The sequence below is a fragment of the Etheostoma cragini genome, chromosome 12 (genome assembly GCF_013103735.1).
Source record: "Etheostoma cragini isolate CJK2018 chromosome 12, CSU_Ecrag_1.0, whole genome shotgun sequence".
NCBI classification, from domain to species: Eukaryota; Metazoa; Chordata; class Actinopteri; order Perciformes; family Percidae; genus Etheostoma; species Etheostoma cragini.
Window position 1 is genome coordinate 8081708 of NC_048418.1, and position 23563 is coordinate 8105270.

At 39.9% G+C, this 23563-nt stretch overlaps 1 protein-coding gene across 4 annotated transcripts in view; it reads right to left on the minus strand.

The window, feature by feature from the left end:
- Positions 1 to 23563, minus strand: part of LOC117954342 (cAMP-specific 3',5'-cyclic phosphodiesterase 4B-like) — a 48633-nt gene that overhangs the window by 8232 nt on the left and 16838 nt on the right. The window contains exons 4-9 of one of the 4 annotated variants that reach the window (XM_034888081.1): positions 22268 to 22515; positions 16463 to 16657; positions 16326 to 16362; positions 15546 to 15616; positions 14765 to 14814; positions 4838 to 4950 (exon numbers count right to left, since the gene is read on the minus strand). In XM_034888081.1, coding sequence (XP_034743972.1) covers positions 4838 to 4950; positions 14765 to 14814; positions 15546 to 15616; positions 16326 to 16362; positions 16463 to 16657; positions 22268 to 22515 — 714 coding nt within the window. Of the gene's footprint in view, positions 1 to 376; positions 628 to 4837; positions 4951 to 14764; positions 14815 to 15545; positions 15617 to 16325; positions 16387 to 16462; positions 16658 to 18526; positions 18767 to 20921; positions 21110 to 22267; positions 22516 to 23563 lie in introns of those variants that run through there. The other 3 variants (XM_034888082.1, XM_034888083.1, XM_034888084.1) reach the window with 3 other exon arrangements.

Here is a 23563-nt window from a genome sequence, read left to right on the forward strand (position 1 = left end):
CATGTGGTTCGTCCTCAGTATATGATGAGCTGTTGCCTCATAAAGTTTGAATATTCCAAATATATGCTTGAGTCTTTGTTTTGCAAAATAGCAATGTTAATTATACGTTTGAACTCATTTAAATAAACAAAAGAAACTGTCAACCAAATATGGCACCACACTACTGTTTTTTCTTAGTGGCCTGAATCCTAAAACAAATAAGCCACAACAAGACAGGAAAATCTAAATGGTATGAGTAAAAAAACAAAAACGAATCAAAAGCATACAAATTCAATATGTTATCATGTTTTCTAAAAAAAAATCACCTTAGATCAAACATTATCATAGCAGACCAAACTCCCACAGCACAATGCAAGCTGCTCCAAAACTAACTCACCTTTTTCCAACTCATATGCATCCCAAAGTTTTGCTTTTCCTTTTCAGAACAACATAATCCCATTGTCACTTAACAAAAACCAAACACAACCCAAAAGAAATCTTGTAAATTTTCACGAGCAATAACTCTGTTCAGTGTGTCTCAGACTCTGTCTGCTTCCTCTCTCTATTCTCTTTTCTGAAGTGGAGTCAGGCAGGAAACATATAGCAATAAAGCTGATTTGACTGACTGGCCCACACAGTCTAACAAGAGGTAGATGGCTCCTCCTTCCTGACACAGGCCCGAGCATGTGTCCCCACCTACTTCCCCTTTCCTTAATAGAGAAATTCACAGAGATCATTTACTGGTAGACTTTCTGATTCCTTATACGGCCTCAGGCACCAAACAATTAACATGCCTGAGCTCATTACTAAAAAGTCCCAGATAACATGTTTAGCAAACAACCATGAGGCGGAAAATCACAAATGACATGTATGTATTTTCTTTGAGACAGGTCTTTAAAAGTTGGCCCAGTTCTTATAGCACACTCTGACATTTACTGAAACAGCACAGAAATCGAAATGGGACTGCACAGGAACAGCTTGACCTCATATTGCAATACCTCGGCTGTGCAATCTGACAAAGCCCAGAGTGATCCAATGCTGCCTCTGCCCTGTATGGCTGTTTACAGTGTCAACGTACAATGGATTGTACAAGTTTTCACAGTTAAGTAACACTAGAAAAGAAACATTTCCTAGTAGGTGTTGATGAGAACCAGATATGAAAGTTCACCTTCATCATTTTGGCTTATTTTTCCATGATAATAGCAGGTTTCATGAGTTTTAATTACAATTAGGCACCATAGTCACTACTGCAGCTCGTCTGATCTGCTCACCACCCTTTCAGTCAAATGGAATCAAAACACTATAATTTAATGTACATTACCCTTGCTGCAGCTACAGACCCACCACTACATCTGTTTTAATAATTTTGTCATTTTTTCCCCTCTGAAGAAAGCGGTGCTTCAAAGTTGAAGTGACCACACGTGAGTTAAAGTTTCCTACTCGCTCGTGCTCTGCTCGGGGGCTCGCTCGCACGCAAACCCGCAAAGTGCTAAACTCCTCTAACTGGATTCAGATGGCAGTGTTTGTCCAAGGCCATCGCAAGCATCAGCATGGAAGTGTGGCGAGGCTAATGATAGTGAGGGGCATGGGAGCAGCTCCCCGCTCTGAGGTCACAGAGACCAGGCTGGCGTTCAGCAGGGTGTGTGGTCCCCGTAGCCCCGGACACACCTGTGCCCTTGGACACTGAAAGTGGAGACACCCTAAGTTTCATTGTGGGATCAATTACATCCCCTCATGTTCTGAAAAGAAACTGGCTTTTTGTCAAACGTCACGTCATTTAAATGCTGGGAAGGAGCGAAAGCCTGCAGATGATGCATTAATGGTGTAATAATGAAACTGTAATTGACACCAATTTTGGAATTTAATTGCACAACAATCTAGTACACTGATGCATCATAACGCTAACATCATAAACTGTTCTAACCTCCGTTCTTTTGAAAAAAAAACACCATTGGTCAACAATGCTTTGTGGTGGTGCTGGGTCATACTGGGAGGACTCTAAACTCGGGGCAGACAATGAGTCCGGCCTGCCTGCCCGGGTGGCTGTGCTGCTGTGCGCCTGCAGGGCCTTGTGCTCATTGTCTTGACAATCCCAGTGACGTGGTTTTCTGTGAAGACTCAACCTGGCTACATTGCGCAGCTATTGTCGTCTGGTAACCAGGGAGCAAAAGAAGAGAGGGGCTGCGGGGGCCACAGGATATAAAGAGACAGGAAATTTGTGTCACGGTCACAGTCACCCGTTACGGTCTGAAAACACTCCTCCCCATCCCAATCCTCCCTCAGACCACAGTGTAGAATACAGACGGAAATGGACAACACCACCCTGGGTGTTTATAATGGGACGCCGCCATACAGTCTCCACTGTCTGCGCGGGCGTAAGTAATACTGGGCACTGTAGTCATTTGGTTGAGCTCTGCACAAATGAAATATGCACAAAACACTGTTCATCAAAGCAAAAGGGAAGTAATTAGTTCTAAATAGCTGCTTTGTGTTGTCTTGAAACACCACAATGTGTTTATTTAGATTCACTTAAACCAAACCAGAAACCTGATGTGTTTTTTAAGGTTTAAAATAACTTGTTGGATTCATCTAATCTGTCAGTCAAATTGATGAAAATAGATGCTTTATCTTTTTAACCATGCAAGCAGGGTTCTCTACAGGTGACAACATTTATTTGCCTTGTGTTTGGCAAAGACATTCACGGTGCCCAGAGGGCGTTCCAATGACTTGTCCTTGACTTTTCCTCCAGCATCATCATAACATCATAACATTTCTGGGTTTTTTGTGTGAAAACACTTCACATGTACTGGATGGGTTGCCACGAAATGTGGTAATACATTCAGGTCTCTATCAGGATGAATGTGATGACTGTCCATATAGCATCATCATCAGGTCAGATTTTTTATTTGGCCGAAAACTTGGTAAATAATAAAATATCTGCAAAACTAATTCAAAACGTTTGATTTATGGTTCGGCTAAGGCTCCACACAGAGCTTTGGCCGTAGCTTACATAAGTGGCCTGAAATTTCTACTTGCGTTGGTGTTTGCGTCAAACCAGCATGTGTGTGTGTGTGTGTGTATATATGTGTGTGTGTGTGTGTGTGTGTGTGTGTGTGTGTGTACTAAAGTTGTACTAAAGCGAGGAAGAAGTGAGAGAGGGACGGTGATTAGCTTCGGACTCTAGAGTCACAGTGGGGGAAACGCTCCCCTGTGCTTTCTGACCACGGTTGGAAATCTATAGCAGGAATAGTTAACCCTTCCCTTGATTTTATGTTGTTCATGGAGAAAGAGAACCAGGAAACCAGTAGGGGGAAATGCAACGCTGCCAAAACATGCCGTGCGTCACCATGATTGTTACATTTTTCGAGAGGTTTACCTCAGGCTACGTCATAGGGTCTGGTGTAGTCCAGTGACTTGTGCGTAGCCACGATGTCGAATTTACGCAGAAGTGTAACTCACGCCTTAGCCCAAACTGCTAAACATGAGCATTAGCATGTTAACATCATCATTGTGAGCATGTTAGCGTGCTGATGTTAGCATTCAGCTTAAAGCACCGCTTTACTTATTTTGTTATTTTTCTTTTCAGATAAACTCAATGTTGGCTGACTTCAAGTAAGAATACAGTATACGTATGCTCAAGTACCATACCTTCCTCTAACAAGTTCTAATTTTCCCTGTTAATCTTAAACTATAGTCTGAACAAACGGATGTCTGTCAGTTAGGTGTGACCTTTTAGGATGCCGTTCCTTGAGAAAGTATTAAAGTGTCCAACTGAGCTCAACATTACAACAGAGCCAACATCCACAACACATTAAAGTGAATGACAAATGCATCTGTGTGCAGTTTAATTCATACTGCGTGTAGGCCTACATCTGAAGCTGAGCCTGGTTGTATAACATGCCATCTGTCTCAGGTAGGTTGAATACCGTAACTAAAGCAGAACAGTACCTTCCATGGAATACAGGCAACTATGCAATTAAAAGACAACAGGAAGTAAAGAGTCAAATACGTCAAGTCAAGTCACTTTTACACAACATCCATAAAATGATGCCAGCTCATACACAACCACATAATGGCTGTTACTTTACAAGTGCGTCAATGTGGCAAAAAGAAATTTACATTTTTCATACACTATGAATTGACAACCACACTGCAACAAAGACCAATTGTAATAGATGTGTACAAGTCAGTCAGGTCATCATCAAAACAAGTTCAGTCTACAGTCTACAGTGTATTGCAAAATACATATTGTGATAATATTGATTCTGTAATATTGATCAGGTATTAGATCTAAGATTGAATCTGTGAAATTATTGTCTTTGCACTAAATCTGGTTAATTTTGGTTTGGCAGACATGTCACTACATAGGGGCGGTGTGCTGTGTGCCTGGGAGGTCTGGTGATCCCTGTCTCAGTAGATAGAGCAAGTAATGGCACAGTTAAACATATATTTATAAGAGTTTGAGCTGCACTGTAAGTAGTGATCATAAATATCGGTCTTTAAGAGCATATTTGTGTTAATATGACAACTTTACAACTTGCAATTTGGAGATTAAAAGGGTTGATTTGATAAAATTGTCTGATACCTTGTAACTTAAGAGGTGCTATATATAGTACCTGATCCCTTTATACATGCAACATGATTCCTTTCAGGTAAATGTCTAAAATATGAGAGTGCAATGTTTTGTTTTGAAGAGAAATGTATCTTGCATAACAAGCAGCTCAAATGAAAATCCTGTCCACCATTGACAGACTTATTTAAAGTCACATCTTTGGATATGTGGATGCAAAAACTTGCTAGCAACAAAAAATTGCACTCTTTGCACACATATAATAATATGTGGGCTAAACTGTCCTACCTTGGTGGAAGCCATGTCACTGACAGAGCGGTAGGTCTGAATGGTCTCCAACTGGTCAAGACACCAGTCCAGCTCCTCCATGGTCTCCATAGCCAGCTTCTGGTAGGACTCATCTGCCAAGAGACACATGGACACGTAATCAGGCCCAAGAGGATCCATGTCCATAGTGGAACCCCCTGACACCATGCCTGGAGGTTCAAGGGTCCCAGTGTGGCTTGATCTTACGGAGGACTGGCCTGCAGGACATCTGGGAGATGCAGAGGAAGAGGGGGAGGTGTGTACACACAGCTCCTTCATCTTGTTACGCTCCACCACGTCAGAAAGTTCAGGGAAGTTGTACTCACAGACAAACTGAGGGCTAGAATTAATGTTTGCAGACTCTCTCTCTGTAGTCTCTTTTTCTCCGTACCTTCTTTCCTTCACTCTGTTGCTCTTCAAACCCCCTCCCACTCCTGTCTGGTTCCCCCCGCCCCCTCTTAGGTGCTCTGTCGTTTGCTTATCCCCCCTCTCAGTATCACTCTCCTCCTGCTGTCTGGGACCTCCCTGCTCTCATTTAAACACATGTGTACATACAGGTACAAAAACCGTATTTGAAGAGTTTTTTTTTGGTGAAAAAATATCAATCTGGTTTTGCTTTTTTATACTCCCTTCACTATGTTTTTGACCCAAAAAAATGAATCTCCTATAATCCTCTAATATACTAAAGCTACAGAGATAAGAGAAAGGGGACAAGGTGGAGTAAGACAGAAAAAAACAACATCAACTTTTTGGATGCACTTTGTCACTGCTGCAAAGAGAACCTCTCAAATGAGGACTTCCTTTCTGAAACATGCAGACCACTTCAAGGGTGTACGCTACTGAACTGCAGCAGCACACTCCATACCACCATGCTTCACAACCGGCTCTCCTCTCTGTACCTCTCTAAGGGAGAAAAAAAATTGTATCAAACACCAAACTCTGTGTTTGCATAAGCTACACGAGAGGCAAACTTTGACTCCCTGAATTGGGGGGAGGCCAGACCGGGGTCTTGCTGTGTGCCAAAGAAACCAAAGCACTTCCTCTTTGGCCCTGAACTCACACAAAACATGGAGCGGATTTACTGAATGGAGTGACTGCTGAGGACAATCATTGATGTCATTTGATGAAATAGTCATTAGCAGCTATGACTCACATGTGGTAGGCACGAAAGCTTCAGAAGGAAAAAGGAGATTATGAGAAATGCAATGAGTTGATAACATATTATGAGGAAACACATTAAGAGGAATCATTCTCTGATATACCAAGGAGAATGTTGATTCAACAAATTTCTGCCCAGAGGGCGTGAACGCTGAGCGCATCTGGATCTCCCCACCTTCCTCTTTCAATGGAAAAGACTGATCTTTACTTCATAGGGCTCACACATGGAAGAAATTTACCCCATATGCTTAGCACAACAGGACAGCCAGCGTGCTGCTCCACAATTTACGTCAATATAGTAGATCAAAGCACTTTAAAGCACAGTGATGGCGTACAGACTCTGAATTACCGGTGTTTAACAAAGAACTGAAATCTCAGACAATATATGTGCAGTTGAAGAAACCTCCCGCTATTGAACGGTATCAGAACAACATTATGGCCGCTTTAAGTTTGACTGTTTTTTTTAGAAATCATGCCACTAGCTCCTCAGATTACAGGAGCACAGCTGCTTGCACTAGCCTCTTTCCTCAGGTTGGACCAATTTTCCTTTACTTCAGCTCCAGGTTGGAGAATTCAAAGAACCCTTGGCTACAATATACCGCTGGACGCCAAACTTTGCGGTTCAAACTATTCACAGGAACAACTAGCATCCAAGCCATATAAAAGTCAGTGACACAGAGCAGAAAGTACAGCATCAAAGCATCTCATGCACAAGGCGGTGAGCTGTTGAAACTGGGTATACACCAACGTGGCCATCTTGAGCCATATGGGCAGGACATGTTGCCAAGAAGGTGCGGCCACATCCTGCCCCCATTCCCTTCAATGAGGGCATATAGACACATTAGACATTTTAACAGGGAAGTCGAGACACATTAAAGGCTTGGCTCGTCCACAACGCCTGTATGTCCTAGATTCAGGTCATCTTGAAGCTGGCGGCTGATTCATACACCCAGTCCAGTCAGATGGCAGTAAAAACCCTCAGATGTTGACTGCAGAACGTTTTACTGGTTTTGCTGTCTGGCTTAATGCCTCTTCAGGATCACCGAAGGACAACTTCATATATTCATCTGTTGTTGTTTCCTAAAAATGATTACAGCTGGATGCTTCTCTAACATGAAAGATGTTATAATTAATAAAAATAAGTTTGAGTTGAAGTTGTAATTAAAACTAAGTTATGCACACACACACACACACACACAGGAGGAGTAAAGGGGACTGCTGACTGCATCTTCACCTCAGCTTGATCGTAAATCCAGAGCTAAATGGGCGTACAGACGATTTGACAAAGTCACCAGTCAAAGGTGTCGTGACAAAGTTCCAGTCTGAAAACCTGCTCCCAGACAGAGTGCCAGGTACTTTTCCGCCTGTTTTTTTCAGTGGAAGTATTATTTTTTTTCTTTGGTGAGACCTAATGCTTTGGCCATATGCTGGAAGCTCCCGAGAGGACAACAGACCTCAGTGTGCAGACAGACCCCGTCTGCCTCCCCTCTCTCTCCCTTTTCCCTCCAACTCTCTCCACTATAGGGCCACAAACCGGCCTCTGTGAGAGCCATCAACTGCACCAACGACCAGGGTTGTGCTCAAACATTAACTCCCCCACTCCCTCCCGAGACACCTTCCGCTCAAATCCACCTCACACTGCCCCTCTCTGTGCTCTCAACCTACCCCCCAAAACTGGTTTCCCTTGCTGTCTGGCTGAAGCTTGACGCTGGTGTGCAGAACTGAACTGCCTCATCTATTATACCACCAACTGATAAGTAATAGCCAGTGGTGGAAGAAGTATTGATATCCTTTACTAAAGTAAAAGTAATAATCCAAAAGTAATGCATTACACTTAAAAAAGGTATGCAGTCAAACATTTAAAAGTATTTTATTACATTTAAATTTGTGTCCAAAATTAAACTGTCCAGAAGGTAGATAGTAGTGGTCTATATACAATGTTTTAGAATACCCAAATTTTTCCAGGTTTTTACTGAAATTCATGCAGTTCAATGTCTTATTGTACTCTAAAATGAAAGAATAGAACAAAAAACAATTGAAGTTAAAAAAGAAATCATGGAATCAATTTACTAACCAAAATGTATTCTAAACTTTTGACTCACCAAAGTAGCCCCCTTGGGCAGATATAACAGCTGAACACACTCGTGGCATTCTTTCTTTCTACAATGGAAATCAAATATTCTTCAGAAAGTTCTTCCCAACTCTGTTGCAGAAGTTCCCATAAATGTGTGGCACTTTAAAAAATGTGTTGCTTTGCTTTCACTTTTCTGTCCAGTTCATCCCAAACCAGCTCAATGGGGTTTAGGTCTGGGGACTGTGCCGTTTTGGTTCAGGGTGCCTTTCACTCTGTACAAATCACCAACCCTGGATCCAGCGAAACAGCCCCAGACCATCACACTTTCTCCTTCATGTTTGACAGTTGATGTCACACATTGTGGAACCATCCTTTCGCCTACTCAACGGCGTACAAAAATCCTTCATGAAGATTTCAAACTTTTATTCATCAGTCCTTCTCCCAGTCTTCAGCAGTCCATTTCCGGTGTTCCTTGGCCCAGGCCAGCTTCTTTTTCTTATTCTGATGTCTTAGCAATGGCTTTCTTGCTGCAACTCAACCTATCAAACCTGCAGCTTGAAGTCTTCTCTTTATAGGTGAAACTGAGGCTTGCTTATTAGGACCACTATTAAGCTTTGCTTGAAGCTGTTGTCCTGTGAGACGCTATCACGCAAGGTGTTGACTCTCAGAAACTTGTCTTCTGATTCAATTGTGGCTCTGGGTCTGCAAGACCTCTTCCTGTCAGAGTTTCCCCCAGTTTCTAAGTTCCTTTTGATGATGAAGAATATTGTACTCACTTACACCTTGACTTTCTTCGTAATTTCACAGTAGGAAAGACCTACATTTTTGTTTACAAGTTACAAAAGTTACAGTTTGTTACAAGTGTTATGATAGGCTGTCTCTCTTCCATTAATTGCCTTTTCCCACCATTTTTATAGCAACACACTACTTTCTGCAGTACAATACTGTTCAAATAATGCTCACAAAGGGTATGATATCACAGTGTGTTCTAACAATACTTTTATATAAACAGAGGGGGTTGTAAGTGATCCAGACAAGTTGGAACATTTGGGAATTGGTAGCAGCAACTTTCAAAGCTTGATCCTCCATTGCTGCAGAACAGCTTTGCATTGTTAACCCACTTCTTGTTTCCTAAAAATGGCCTTTTTGTAAAATTGTAAAATGTACATTCCGTTTCATGTCAAGTTATTCATTGGACTTGAACTGCATGAATTTCAATAAAAAAACTGGAACATTTGGAGTGTTCTAAAACTCTTGACCAGTAGTGTATTTTATATTATGTTTTGTATTAATGCAATAACGTGTAGTGAGCATTTTAATGTTGCAGCTGAAAGAGAAGATTCCCCCTACTTTATGGGCTGCTGTGTAGTTCAATCTATAATAATATCTATAACAATGCATTTTATTTCATGTTTTGTATGTCAAATCTTAACATTCAAAGTAGCTAGTAACTATAGCTGTCAAATTCATATTTGGGGACATTTTTTACTATATTTTCCTTTGAAATGAAGTAGATTAGAACTCCACAGTAACAAAAGAACACTCAAAAAGTGTTTCAGTACTTGAATAAATGCACATAGGAATTATTGCTGTTGCCACTAATGGAAGGTAACTGAGTAAGCAGCTTTACAAGTTTACATTAAAGTTGAGGTTTTCATGAAGTATTTTTTTCATGGTGATGTTGACATTAGTTGACAGTGACTAATATGGCTTACGTCTTGTTTATTCATACTAATTTGACAGGAAATAATAGGGCCGGTAAAAAACAGAGGGTCAACAAAAGAAAAACCCTTGAGTCATCACCATCATTTAAAGTTAAACAGCTCTGAGTTATCTGCAAGTACGCAAACACATTCCTTATCTTAATCTTGCCAAAATTGTGAAGGAGAAAACACATTTAGACACTGATATGTGCATATACTGAATCACCTTTGTATTATTGCCCAAGTACGTCAACAACATAATGAAAGACAAAAAGAACGAGAAAGAAAACATGGGGAAGCGCCTCAATTCTACCAAATGTTCATTCATTCATTCATGTCCAATCAGATAGTAAAACAAAGGAGTTATCAAATGCATACAAGTGAACACTCAACTCAGTACACACCTGATGAGAAAATACACTAAAAATGTAACTATTTTAAATTTGCTCAGTGACTTTCTTCCAGCAAATTTCACAGTTTGTGAGTAACACAAACTTTGCTCTAGGATCATGTTATTTGCATCGTGCCATTGCTTCAAATTCATAAAATGAATGCGTCCTCTTTTCTACATGTTCTTCCAAATACAGTTATGTATAATAAAAATGTATGTTTTATGTATTAGATTGAGATATTTATTTTTATTATATCATGTATGTGTGCATTTGTTTCTATATATTCTGATTACTTTTGTACCTGTCAGAACAATAAAAAAAGTTGTATGCAAAGTGTTTTTTTACCTCACAAAAATAAGTGACAAATGAATGCCACATTTGATACTGTATACTGAAATATACCGGTAGGAGAGGCATTTGATGTTTGAAAGAAGTAATCTCTGGGGAACCAATAGTGTGGTGGACATTTACAGTAAGTCCAGCCCCGAAACCACCCTTTGTCTTCTCACACAAACAGGCTTCACTCCTGATCATGCCACTTTATAGTTTACAATTGTGGAATAATGTCTACACCTGTCAAAACAAAAGACTTCAACAATTATACCAAAAAACACAGAGCTCATCACAGGCCTGTTTGACAGCTCTTTCACAATGCACCACGGAGCTGTGCTGGCATGGGCCAGCTTGAGGGATGTGCCGCAGCGAGGTTTATGACTGTGCTGACGTCAATGACATAATTCAAATACTTAACCAAGCTGCATGCTTCCAGGCCTTTGGTTCCTGTCCTCTGGCTGTGAGCCTGGAAAACCTGACATGGATTACAGCTGCAGAGTAGAGTAACCACTGCAGACGGACTGACAAATGACTGGTCAAATGTGTTCTGGCTGTCAGTTTGTGGTCAGCTGTCTGTCTGTGTGCCCACCCACCTGTTTGTTTATCATTATTGTTAATGTGACAGAGTACACTTCATCATCAGTAATGATATTTAAAATCCTCTCTCATGCACAAACAACATTGGCTTAAATAACTCAATAAATCAAGATTTCATCTCATTATCATAACTTTGATCCAAATGATAATACAGTGTTACCAAATTGCATACTGAAACATGTAATTTCAAATTTTGGACAGTTTCCTGCTTTGTTTTGTCCTTACATAAGGTTTCTGCAGTATATTTCATGATGCATGTGTATGCATGCACACACCGACTTCAACATGCACAATTATACATGAACAATCTTGCCCGGAAGTTATGACTCCCTATTTGGTATCAAAGGGCAAATTACTGGTGATTAACATGTGCTATTCTTCCTCTTCATTCTGTCAAAATAACCCATTTCAGATTAGTCTTTTTCTTTACTTCTCTTTCAGGACATGTTGACAAAAAGAGACAAAAGATAAATGAGTAATGCTTATTGTGTGTGGCACAATGTCCAAGGCAGTTTATCCACATAGTCACGTGTCTGTTTAGTTTCTAAGTTTGTAGGAATTATTGTATAGAAAATAATTCTCCAAAGAACATATCTAGTACATCCTATGAGCTCGATGGGTATCTACAGTACAAGTTCCAACAATAAATCCTACAATAGATCTAGAAATTATTTAAAGGAATAGTTCAAAATTACTTTCTGTACACTTACCAATTCTTGATGTTAAATCAGAAGAATGATACCACTCCCACAAATGTCTGTTAAAAATACCTGCACCTTAAAAGAATCTCACTTGTTAATCTGGATTTTTGACAAAATGTAGATGCCTCAATTTGTTGTTTTAAGGGGTGGGGGGGGGTTGCTGGACAACTTCAAATCCCAACTTTTTGTTTTTACACTTTGGTTTTTGTTCTTATTAAACTAATTGGTAACTTGTAACTACTTAGTAACTTGCTGCTAAGCTAGCCAAGCTAGTTGTTTCTCTGTTTTCCAGTCTTTATGCTAAGCTAAGCTAGGCTAACTGGCTGCTTGCTGTAACCTTACAGATAACTGACAAATATGAGTGTTGTATTGATCTTTCCATTTAAGTCCTAAGAAGAAAAAATGTTCCCAAATGTTGAACTATTCCATTGAATAAATGTCTTCCTTTGCTGTCTTCAGTAAAAGAGGTACGGTATAGGAAAAAGGTCAACTGTATATGGTGAAACTGTGTGACATTCATAGCTGCAATTACACAAAACTCCATTATTTAGTTTTACTATCATTAGTGTAAGTCTTGTAGTTGTGAGGAGATAGATGGAAATCAATTAGACGTACGTAAGTGCAATATTAGGCTTCAATCAGAAATGCAATCAAGCATTGTGGAACGTCTACTTGCACTTTTTTTTCAACATATGGTGGGCCAAATCTAAGGTTAACTGAAGCGTCATACTTGGGCCACCAAGTCCAACTTTGAACAGTGGAACCTTAAACATTGATTTCTTAAAGGCATTGTGTAGGCCTAAACAATCATTTCTCAGTCCCCACTATACAGTATGTGACAATATTCATCTAATGCTACTAATAACCATCACAGATTAATCACCAGTCATTGGCGGTGAAAGACGTCAAGATGAAGCGTTTTCCTCAAATGTGCTATTTATCAGGCGTAATATATAGAGCAAAGCCTCCAATATGAATCAGTCATGAAAGAAGGAGCCCTTTGTTGAGTGCAGGGCTCACGGGACTGCATGTGATGGGGCCAAGATCATTTGTGAAGCGTGAACTGCAAACTCACATGAGGAAAACTACAATCCCCTCACAATACTGGAGTAAGATGGTTAACTTTGTAGACAGCCTGCAGTGACGCATTTGCAGCTGATTTTTTAATATACCCCCACACACTTCTGCTCTGTGCACTCTCACCCAGTGACCAAGGCCAAATTCTGGCTCTTTTTGTTCATTTCATCCAATCTGACCTTTTTTTTCTGCTTCTCTTATATCATATCTGATTAAATGCCTATGAAACTGTTGTCTCTTTCTGACCTTTGCTGTGTTTTCTTCCTTTCCTACCTCACTCCCTTCAACAATCTTCCTAGAGCCCACTCTCTCTCTGTGTCTGAGCTCACCATTTTCTTAAAGGAATTCACACTTCTCTTAATTTCTAATGTGTTTCCCTCTATTTCACTGTGTCCATCTCAGGACACATTTAAGGTATTTAAAGTTCATAGAGCTCCTCATCAGCCATCTTTGCTGAGCTCATGCCCAGAAAGACGTATATACGCTATCTTTTTTACAACTGGGGATATTGCCTCACTAAAGACAGACGCAAAACAGGAAAAATCTGTTCTCCTTTTCCTGTCAAAGAGTTCACAAAAACGACAAAGAAAGCAGCACAAGGGAGGATATGAGGCCATCTTTCCATGTGATATTGTTAATTGTTGTAGTCTTCTGCTAAACGATTACAATTATTTACTGTTGTGGCAGGTGTATAGTATGTTCTTTGTATGCTCAGGAAAGGGTATGAAGGTGATATTCTACAGCAAGACAAGAGCAAGTGTACACAGGTGTACTGTGTATTAGAGGCTTCCAACTAATTAAAACAAGAGTTAATCATACTTGTTTTTCTCATTCCATCTTCCTCATGCATCATAATGGAAGCCAACAAACAGGGTGATTTTACTCGTGAGAGATTACTCTGAGAAGGTCAAGGTTTTGTGAGAAGTGTGGAGAAGGAAGGACAATAAGAGACTTGTAGTTGTCTTGTATTTTTTCCTGCTGCGGGATGATCCCAGCTGCCCATCTGTGCTGATAGGAAGTGGAAAGCACCCGTGTGCAGTCCGTGCTGACGTCAATCAGCTTGAAGAACCAGTGCAGCAGGAACCAATATCCCCAGATCCCTTTCTTTCACCTGTCCTTTTCTTCTTTCACTTCAAACCTGATTCTAATCTCAACCACTAAATATACATGCTTCTCACCTTCTTTTCTTTCCTTCTTTTGTCTGGTAACAACGTCAGTTCTTCGGAATTTTTGTATTGTTATCAAGTCACAGTTTCCTGTATCGATAACTCAAAAGATTACAGTTCTTTCATTTGCATGTGTAAACAATGTTTTTTTTACACTTTGATTTTATCATGTTAGTTGGTTTAGGTTTCTAATTTTAGTCTCACCTTCTCTCAATTATTGTCTTATATTATATTATGCATTTGTACCTATATTGCACCTTTTATTTCTTTAATCATGTTTGCTGTCTGTATTGAGACAGATCATATCGCATCTTCCCCTATTGGAAAACCCTTTGGGTCTACTCCTGTTGTTTTTAAATGTGCTATATAAATAAAAGCAATGACAGCTCCCCCCAAGTTCTATGTGCTATGTGTACTTTTAAAGCATCTGTGTGGTGAAGACGGAATATGAAATGTAAGTCTATTTAATTGCCTGTACAGAAATGAGACTGTAGTGACTTGCTGTCCTGTATGCCACTGCTATTCTTTTGTTATAAAAGTTGTCTATAACTGTGCAGATTCTAGCCACATGCAAGTCAAATTTAATTCCTCTATCATTTTGTATGTTTCACATCCTGTCACAGCCAACCTTAACTTTTGACTTCTTTAAAATTCATATAACTACCACAACAAAAATTGCATTGCTAATGCTAGTCTGATGGGACTTACCTGACAGACAGACTTTGGTGAGAGAAGGCTGATTCGCAGCAGGAGACCTTCTGCAACCAGTGAAAAACAAGCCAGTAACTTTTAAATTCAGATGTATAATTTATAGTTGTTCTTTTTTCTTTCTTTTTTTTGTAACTTGATTTAAGCTGGAGTTGCCACAACAACAACAAAAAACAAATGCTCCCTCATTTCAGGTCAGATTTTCTACCATGTGACATTGTCACGTTTAATTTAGTTTTGTCTCACAGTGACCCTTCTCTCTGAAGGTTGTATTGACTCTGTCTACCTCTGGCAATACTGATGCAACTGCAGCAGACACTGACCTGGTTCAGTGATTGGCGTAAGCTTTTATGCACTCAATTGAGATGAGGTAGGCCACCTTTTCCACCAAAAATTAATTAAAAAGTCACTGTGTGCTGCTGCTGCAAACCAACTTTCACATTAAAAGGACATCTCTTTCTGGATGTCTGCATCTATACTTTGTTTAATGTGTGCGATCCATTCATGAGATAACAGCATTAGAAACGTTTTTGATGCATTGGCGCCCCCAAGTGAGGCATGTTGGCATCTTGAATTGTAGCCTCTAAACATGTTCCTTAAAGCTAAAATCAACACGCTAAACAAAATGTTGTGGATTTTTGCCAAGGATTTAAATCAACTTACAAATGACAAAAAAGCACCCAGTATGCACACCTTCATTGCATATTAAGACATTATACAGCTAGTAGTGACACCCACAAAACACAAGCAGATACTATAATACTATCATGAGATGACTTACTTATTGGATGCACATTGTACATTTGTCAAGGTGGTGAAATTGTTCCTGACAGTCCGAAGGCTTGCAAGAACCTTGAAAATCAAAGCAAGAAAAGTAGGATAAGAAGAAGAACCCACACGTGGCTGAGTTGAAGTATGAGAAATATCAGCATGAAAACATAAAGAAATATCTGGAAATGTAGACTACAGACTGAGATGACTAATTGTTGAGTGATTTCAAATTGTCTTTGCAGCTTCCTCTCAATGTTGAATAGTGCCCGTCAATCCAAATCCCAACCAAATCAGCACAATGAAATTTTTAACATTGAGGAATTACATTTACTGCATTCGTTTGGATTCAGCAGGTTCATGAAACAAAGAGTTTCTCTGATATATGTTTTAATATAGGTAGGAAATTTACAGCTGCTGCATTCATTAGGCTGCAATCCAAAAGAGTGCACCTTATGTGCCGCAGCATCTTCCAAGTTTCAATAATCACCTCATCACAAGCCTTGCCATGCCTACTAAAGGCCACAAGAGGGCAGAGAGTTGAATCATGCCTGAGTAAGTGAGTTTCTTTCTGGATCCATGAGGTCCTTAAAGGTGCCGTAGATAGGTTTTGCAAAAATCCAGGACTTAGCCAAAAAATTTGAACATCAGCAGCTTGTGCATGGAGAAAGATGAGGGGAGCATGCTATGAAATGTGTGGGCATGAGCAATGATTGACAATTTTACCTGGCAAAACATCCTTAAGCTGCCTTAGATGTTCTTTGGAGTAGATCTATTTATAATGAGTTCTTACCTGAGCAAAGGGAGTCACAATCATGTCCTCTCCATGCCTGAAATGGGATGGGATTTAAAAACTATTGAAGACACGTACACAGTTGAACATACTGTAGTGGATTTGATACATTAACAGTATCTGTCAATAAAACTCACAGTTCTCCAACAATGGAAGAGTTTCGAGACAAGGACTTTGGCGATAGTTCGTAGTCGCTGTCAGAGCGGTACAGGAAGGACTCCCGCCGCTGGCCATGGCTTGCCAGGTTGGGATGTAGGACCAGACCAGAACCCGGAGATGCCTGCAGGTCTGAAGGACTACAGCACAACGATGGACCATTTTCCCCTTCAAAGCTAAGAGATAAACAACAGTAATCAGTTAAATTTGAGAGGAGCTGAAAGAAACATGTTCCTTTTGTATTTCGAGAGCATGTACTGTATTGTATTTAATGAAATCAGTGAATGGTTCTTGTTTTTTCCCCTAGACTAGTTTTTTGTTTAAATCATTACCTTAATGGAGTCTATATCTGATCAATCTAATTCTTTACATTGACTATCAAATCGCCATCCTCATATGTACATAGTACTTTCAATAAGCCGCCAATAAGTACTAGCTTGCGCAATATGTTCACAAATCCCATCCAGGAATGAGAAGGTTGCATAAACTCTAAAATGATTACTCACCAATCCATCTATGGCCTAAAAACCAAACTATGTGCTCATTAAATTAGTATGCTTTGCTGGTCAGTGAGAGAAGGGGTTGTTTTATTGTAAACTGTTGCTCTGTGCAGTGTCTAACTGGAAAACTGTCCATGAAACCTCCACTCATTCATTCCCACTCAGGAGCGACAAACGAGCAAAGAGAGAGATTATTATCGTGTAATGTTGAGCATTATGTTTTTTTTGTTTAGTTTTACACACTCAACCATATCTAGTGGAATTATTGTAAGTTTTTATATGCCTGTGTCAGGGTCTGCTCAGGGATTGCTAATAGTAGTTTAATCTGGCAACAAGCATCTCCTCTCATTGCTCGAGATTAATGTTTTTGTACATAGTCCTTGACAAATAAATCTAATAAGAATAAAAAGAAAAACATGGTCAGTCTAATGCAACTGATAATCAAAAAGTCTAAAGCCTAGGCTAATTTTTAATGCTGGTCCCTAACCTGGAAAAATACATATATGCAGTCCAATCGAAAAATATCTAATTATAGAAAACAGAACAAAAAAGTGGAAGAAATCCAAACAATGAATTTATCGAGAAAAGAATATGTATTCAGAGCACAAGCTACTTAACAAGCTGCTGATTGCCATTTGGTTTGTGTCAAAAAAATACCCAGCAAGTTTGCTCATGCCACAGTGAAACCAGCACAGATGGATATAAATCGTTCTTTGACCCCATTGAGTGGGTACTGCAGTAGAGGACAAGCTATTGTGTAACCTGATGATCAGGTCAGACAGACCGGAGTTTGGAGTGAAAGGTCAAAGCATCAATGCCTCGCAGGAACAACAGATGCCACAAATCATAAATCCCTCTTGCTCAAGTCCTGAATTTAGCTTGGAGATGTCAATATAATAGGAGCTCAACCAGCCCCTATTAAATCTATCTTGTAAAGGACTGACTGTCCAGGTCACTTTGTCATTTGGCCCACATTGCACCCCCCCACCCCCTGCCCCTGATATTCCCGCGACATGTGGGATTAACCTGGCACATTTCCTACTGAGATGCTCTTAGTCCCACACCTCTGCCAGTAAAGCTCAGATTAATGTAAAATCTGCACACTCTTATTACGCACAAGCAGAGCAATAAACGTCATCTGTGTTGCACTTTGCGTCATCCAAATCCCAACTTCACACAACGTTAACAGCATGCCTTTACTGGCAGCAATCTAGTCTCTTAATCCGACACAAGCAGGAAACCCGTCAACAACAAAACAACTCTGGAGATCCTGATCTAAGATTCTGTTAAGATCACATCATTAGTCTGATACAATAAATCAAAGTAAAACTCACTGTACAATTTCTTTTGGCAATGTCTGAATTCCAATCAATCTACCAATGATGCATTCATTCTACAAAATCCACAGTAGACACATGTAGAGAGATAATAAAGACATAAAAGGCTCCAAATACTCAAGTAGACCGTCTAGATTAACAGTTTTGCTCAAAAACATATGTTCAAAAGAGAACAAGACAGAAATATTTTGAAAGATTAAAGAATCACCTGGGAGCCGAGAGGTGTACTCTACTGACCACTTCCTCGCTGAAGTCAAAGTGCCCAACTCTGCACCTAGGGGACCTCCGCAGCATTCTTCTCTCCCTTCCACCTACTCCCTTTTCATCAGGCAACAAAAAAAAACCAATACTGTGGCTGCTCACTCAAACGCACACACACACACACACACACACACATATACACACCGACAAACAGACCCTCTTTCTGTGCAGTCACAGGCCACGTGCTGGAATAACGTAGGCTTGGCAGACGCTAACAGGCAGATCTGGGCTGGAACTCTCAGTTGCTCTGTTTATCTGACCGCCTGTCCTTTTCCCCTCTATAATATACCACTGCAGATTAGTCAGTGCGATCATCATCCCACCCATCCTTCCCTTATCTATCTACTGTTTGATGCCCTATAAAAGCATATGCTAGAGAGTTTATATAAAAAGGGAGATATTAAAATAGAAAATTCTGATTTTGTATTTATTCTTCAACTTAGAAACTGTCACTAATGCCCATATGGTGTAATAAAGACATTTACCAGGGGAAAAAAATATCTGTTTGAACAAAACAACAGATAGCCCCTTTCTACCTTGGTTATGGCTAATAGGTCAAATCACATCTTAAAATCCCAATCACCACAATTAGACCATTTCAGGCAACACACTGACCTTTTCACCTTTGCAAGTCTCTTTATTTACTTGATGTACTTTGAAAATGATTAAGCCAGTTCACTAAGGTTTATTTTCCTCTATTAGGAATTAAAACAGCATTACAAGGAACACAGGGAGAGGAGAGCAGGACTGAGATGGTCAGAGGAGAGACTGTTAGTAGAGTAGAGGTGTGTGGGACAAGGTTCCCAAGATGTTGCTGAGTGATATTACAGTCCAACATGATTGGCAAAAACATGTGAAGCATGTGATGCACTTATTGTCCCGTTTAAGAGTAGAACAACCTGACTGAGCGTTTGAGATTTCAGTCACAATATCTTACATTAGGATAGACAGGATTTGACTTTGTCAGAATGCTATCCTTACAAAATGACCAAATGTAACCTAAATCAACATAATGTTCTTGCTCTGGCAGAAAACAGTGTAGCAGAGTATAGAAAACATCAGTGTTAATTCAACACTATTTCAGTGTTTTAATATTGTACGTCCAGAAAGGTAAAGTTTATTTAGCAGTAGAGACTCAATAGGCTGAAAGTAACCCTCCCTGACAGTGATATTTGGAAGACTGAGAAGAACCAGAGCCTCGCATTAGCATCTGACTGGAAACGCAAAAAACAATTAAAAGGTTGGCTTTCTTAACTTAGACCACTGCTATATAAATATACATTTTCAAAAAACAAAACTGCACACACTGTATCCAGAGAACAAACTAAGTAATGATCAACACTGATGATGAACGTTTATTCAAAGGTCAAGGAAGACATCTCTTCAGCACAGCACCCAGCAAATGAAAAAACACTTGGCACTATGCTCGGCTTGTACGTTTTAATGTTTTGACAACAGATACATTTAATATAAGGGATGATGTAGAGCAAGCAGATCATTGTTGCAAATTAGAACCTTGTTAGGCTGATGCAGGACGGGGTCTTTAATCAGCCTGAAGGGGTTCAATTTGCGATAATGACTGGCTTGCTCTACATCATTCCACTTATTACACGGCTTATTATATGGCATATTATATGGCTACTCATACTGAGGTAACCCACTGATGACCCCAGCGTTCCGGTCGGATTGGTCAACTTTATCGCTGATGAGCACAGCTCTCCAGTGGAAGCCAGGTCGCTCCAGTGTGAGCCAAACACGGAGATAAATAATGCTGTGTGTTCTATGCTGTATGACCTCCATATGAGCAGAAATAACAATGTAAAAAGGATTTTATTCATATAAAATCCTCATATAATGGTTTGCCAGAGTCTATCAAAACTACATCCATAGCAATGGTCAGTTATACAGAAATAGCAGACCACAGAATGCTGTAATTGGCCGATCAGAATCAAGTTTTCAGCCAAGCCGTGTAATAAGATGAAAAAATGTCATAATCTTTCACACATTTCAACACATAAAAAAGAGTAGAATTGTGGCAACACAGGCTTCTGGATGAGATTTGTCAAACCTGCCATACTATTGTAATTCTACAACTACCGCTACTGCTTCTGTGTACTCTGTAGGCCTACAGCATCTATTCTCCTGAACTCTAACTCACCCTGGAGCAAGGCTCTTCTTTTGGCAACTTGAAATAAACTACTGCTAAAAAAGCGTCTATGTGAGTTACTGTAATACATAAATAACCATGCATCTGCTACAGCTCTTTAAGAACAAAATAAATAAACAGAGTTGACACATCTCTGTCTCTACCATTCACACATACACACCAAGCAAATTCTTACCAGGTATTTGCTACAGTGAAGCGCCTGTATCGACGGAGATGCTTGTTTACCACCTGCTTGCGAAAGCATCTCGGTGAGCTGTGTGGTGACAGTTTCTGGCCAGGATTAACAGCCACAGCATCGCAGTCTGTCTGGTCCGACCTGAGCTCCCTGTTCTCTCCCCTGGCTTCCATTAGTGTAGCTGCTTTACAACAAAGTCTGATGCAAGAAGAGTGCCGGCACTTCCCTGGTGTTTAAAAGCTACAGTACGGCCTTAAAGAAACAGTTAAAATCACAATGTTTGGAAAGCTATTAGAGGCTTTTCTCACTGGTTTGATAAGGAATACGGAGTTGTTGTTTTGTAATAAGCTGCCAAAAAAACGTATTGAAGAAAAGATATCCTTTCTCAAAATAATCAAATTAATCCCGATACTGCACTGTATTCACTGAAATACTCAGAAGAATGTGACTCTTTAGTTTATAAATATTGGGATTTGTAGATTTCTTTTGCACGCCCCCCCCCCCCGCAATATTTATAATGCATATCTCAATCCAAAATAACATCATCAACAAGCTGATTGGTTAATCAATAACAGCTGGAAAATAACACTAAAAGTCGTGGAAAGTCCACAGTGATGTGCAATAACACAGCAAAACCTTTCCAGCTCCTGACCTTTAATCCAGATAAATGCAACCCATGCTTTTAAGAATCAGTAGAGCAGAGTATGACGGCTATAGAGATAAAAGCAACTAACAATACATCTCTGAAGAGAGCCCATAATCATCTGTAGTTTAGCGGGGTGAGTCATTAAAGGTTCAAAGAAAAGGGAGTATATGGCAAATTGCCATTCAATAATTAAAGTAGTGGCCATAATAAAAACTCTTTTTTTATACATATAACAGCAGCCCACTGTATTCTTCCTCTGAGGTAGACACACCAACAAGTGTATTTAATTCAATTACTGCCAAATTACTGTGTACTATCTGATGCTTTAGAAGTTTTTCTCCAGGGTATAGGATTACAGTTATCACTCTAAGAAACATCTAAAAGTGAAAAGAAAACAAGGTGTTGAAAACCCTGTGGTGTACTAAAATAAAAATACAAATGCCACGGCCAATTTTTATTTAATTTGCAAATCTAATGTCAAAAGCAGATGGGAAACACACCAGCCTCCCACTGTTAACAACAAACAACAAAATACAAACTAAAAACTAGTTCTCAAAAATTAAGAACAAAAAGCGGAGAATGTGGTATTATAATTCTCCACACACAACACATAATATGAGAAATAAACTGTATAACATGTTGGCATTTCTTCTATATAAAACCTGTGTTGTAAACATGGAATCCCAGTGATGATCCTTACCTGTCAGGGTCAGCCTCTGTGATGTCGATGCGGGGCAGGGAGGAGATGGGCAGACTTGTGGGTCTGGTCCGGGTCACTGGATCTTCTTCAGGTGTTAGCGGCCTGCCTCTGTCCCTCTCCTTTTCCGCTTGTCGCCATGACAACGGAGGCAGCTGTAGGTTGCCAGAAAACCGCCTGTGGACTTTGCACACCTCTACCCCGAGTGTGTTGCCTGCGGAAAATTGGCCCACAGGAGGATCCTTATGCTCCTGAATATGATAAAAAATGACAAACATGACAATTTCATGGGTTAGATTTCCATGAAATTGCCTCATAATTCCCTGGGTGGCTTTGTGGTGAATAAACATGATGAAAATATGGGTGAAATGTTTTTGTGCTAATGAGAGTGGCACAAAAACAACAAGATTAAACAGAAACGATAGAGCAAAATCCAAAAGGTAAAGCAATGAAAAGGAAATTAATGAAAGGAAAAACAAGAATTAAGTACTTTATAATATAAAGGCTTGGGAGGTAAAGCAGGAGAGATTTACAAGACTAATTCAGCAGTCATAAACCAAAATTGTCTGCAGCAACTCAAAGTACAAATGTTTGAACATTCTAAATAATCTGCCTATCCTGCACATATCCCTGATTTAACAAAGTGTCCATTTATGCATTTATGTTTCATGCTTTAAACAACACAGAGACAAATCAACCGTTTGATCAAAGCCTATTTCAGACCCTTGACACCTGAGCTGCCAAATGACATTCATATAAAGCAGTGCTGAATATAAATTGTGTGTTTAATGTGTCTGGTTGAGTGTGAAGTTTCCGGTAAGGAGTCCTGGGTGCTTTCACTGTAATGACGGGTTGTAAACAAGCCGTGGCACTGAGGAAACTGAGGCAGGCTGCCAGAGCTCATTCTGCATACATCACCCTCCACTTTATGTTCACTGCGCGAAAGTGTAAATGAAACTCGGTGACAGGTTTTAAATAAACAAGGGAGATGGGGTGGCACAAGGATGCCGGGGGAAGGGGGAGGGGCGGTGGAATAATAGGATCGAGGAATTCCTTGAACACAACTTTGGCAAACAAGAAAACACTGGTCCAATTTTGTATGTGGCGCAGGAGACGATGAAGATGAGTGTGAAAGAAAAGGGTCACACTAGTTATTCCCTTGATTGACAGTATTAACATAAATGCAGTTATTGTTGCACGGAAATACTATAGCCCGACTGAGACTGGATTTTTGAGGCAATTACTAATATCCTTATTTACGAGTTTAAAGAAAAAGAAAAAGTATACTGTGTGTGTGTG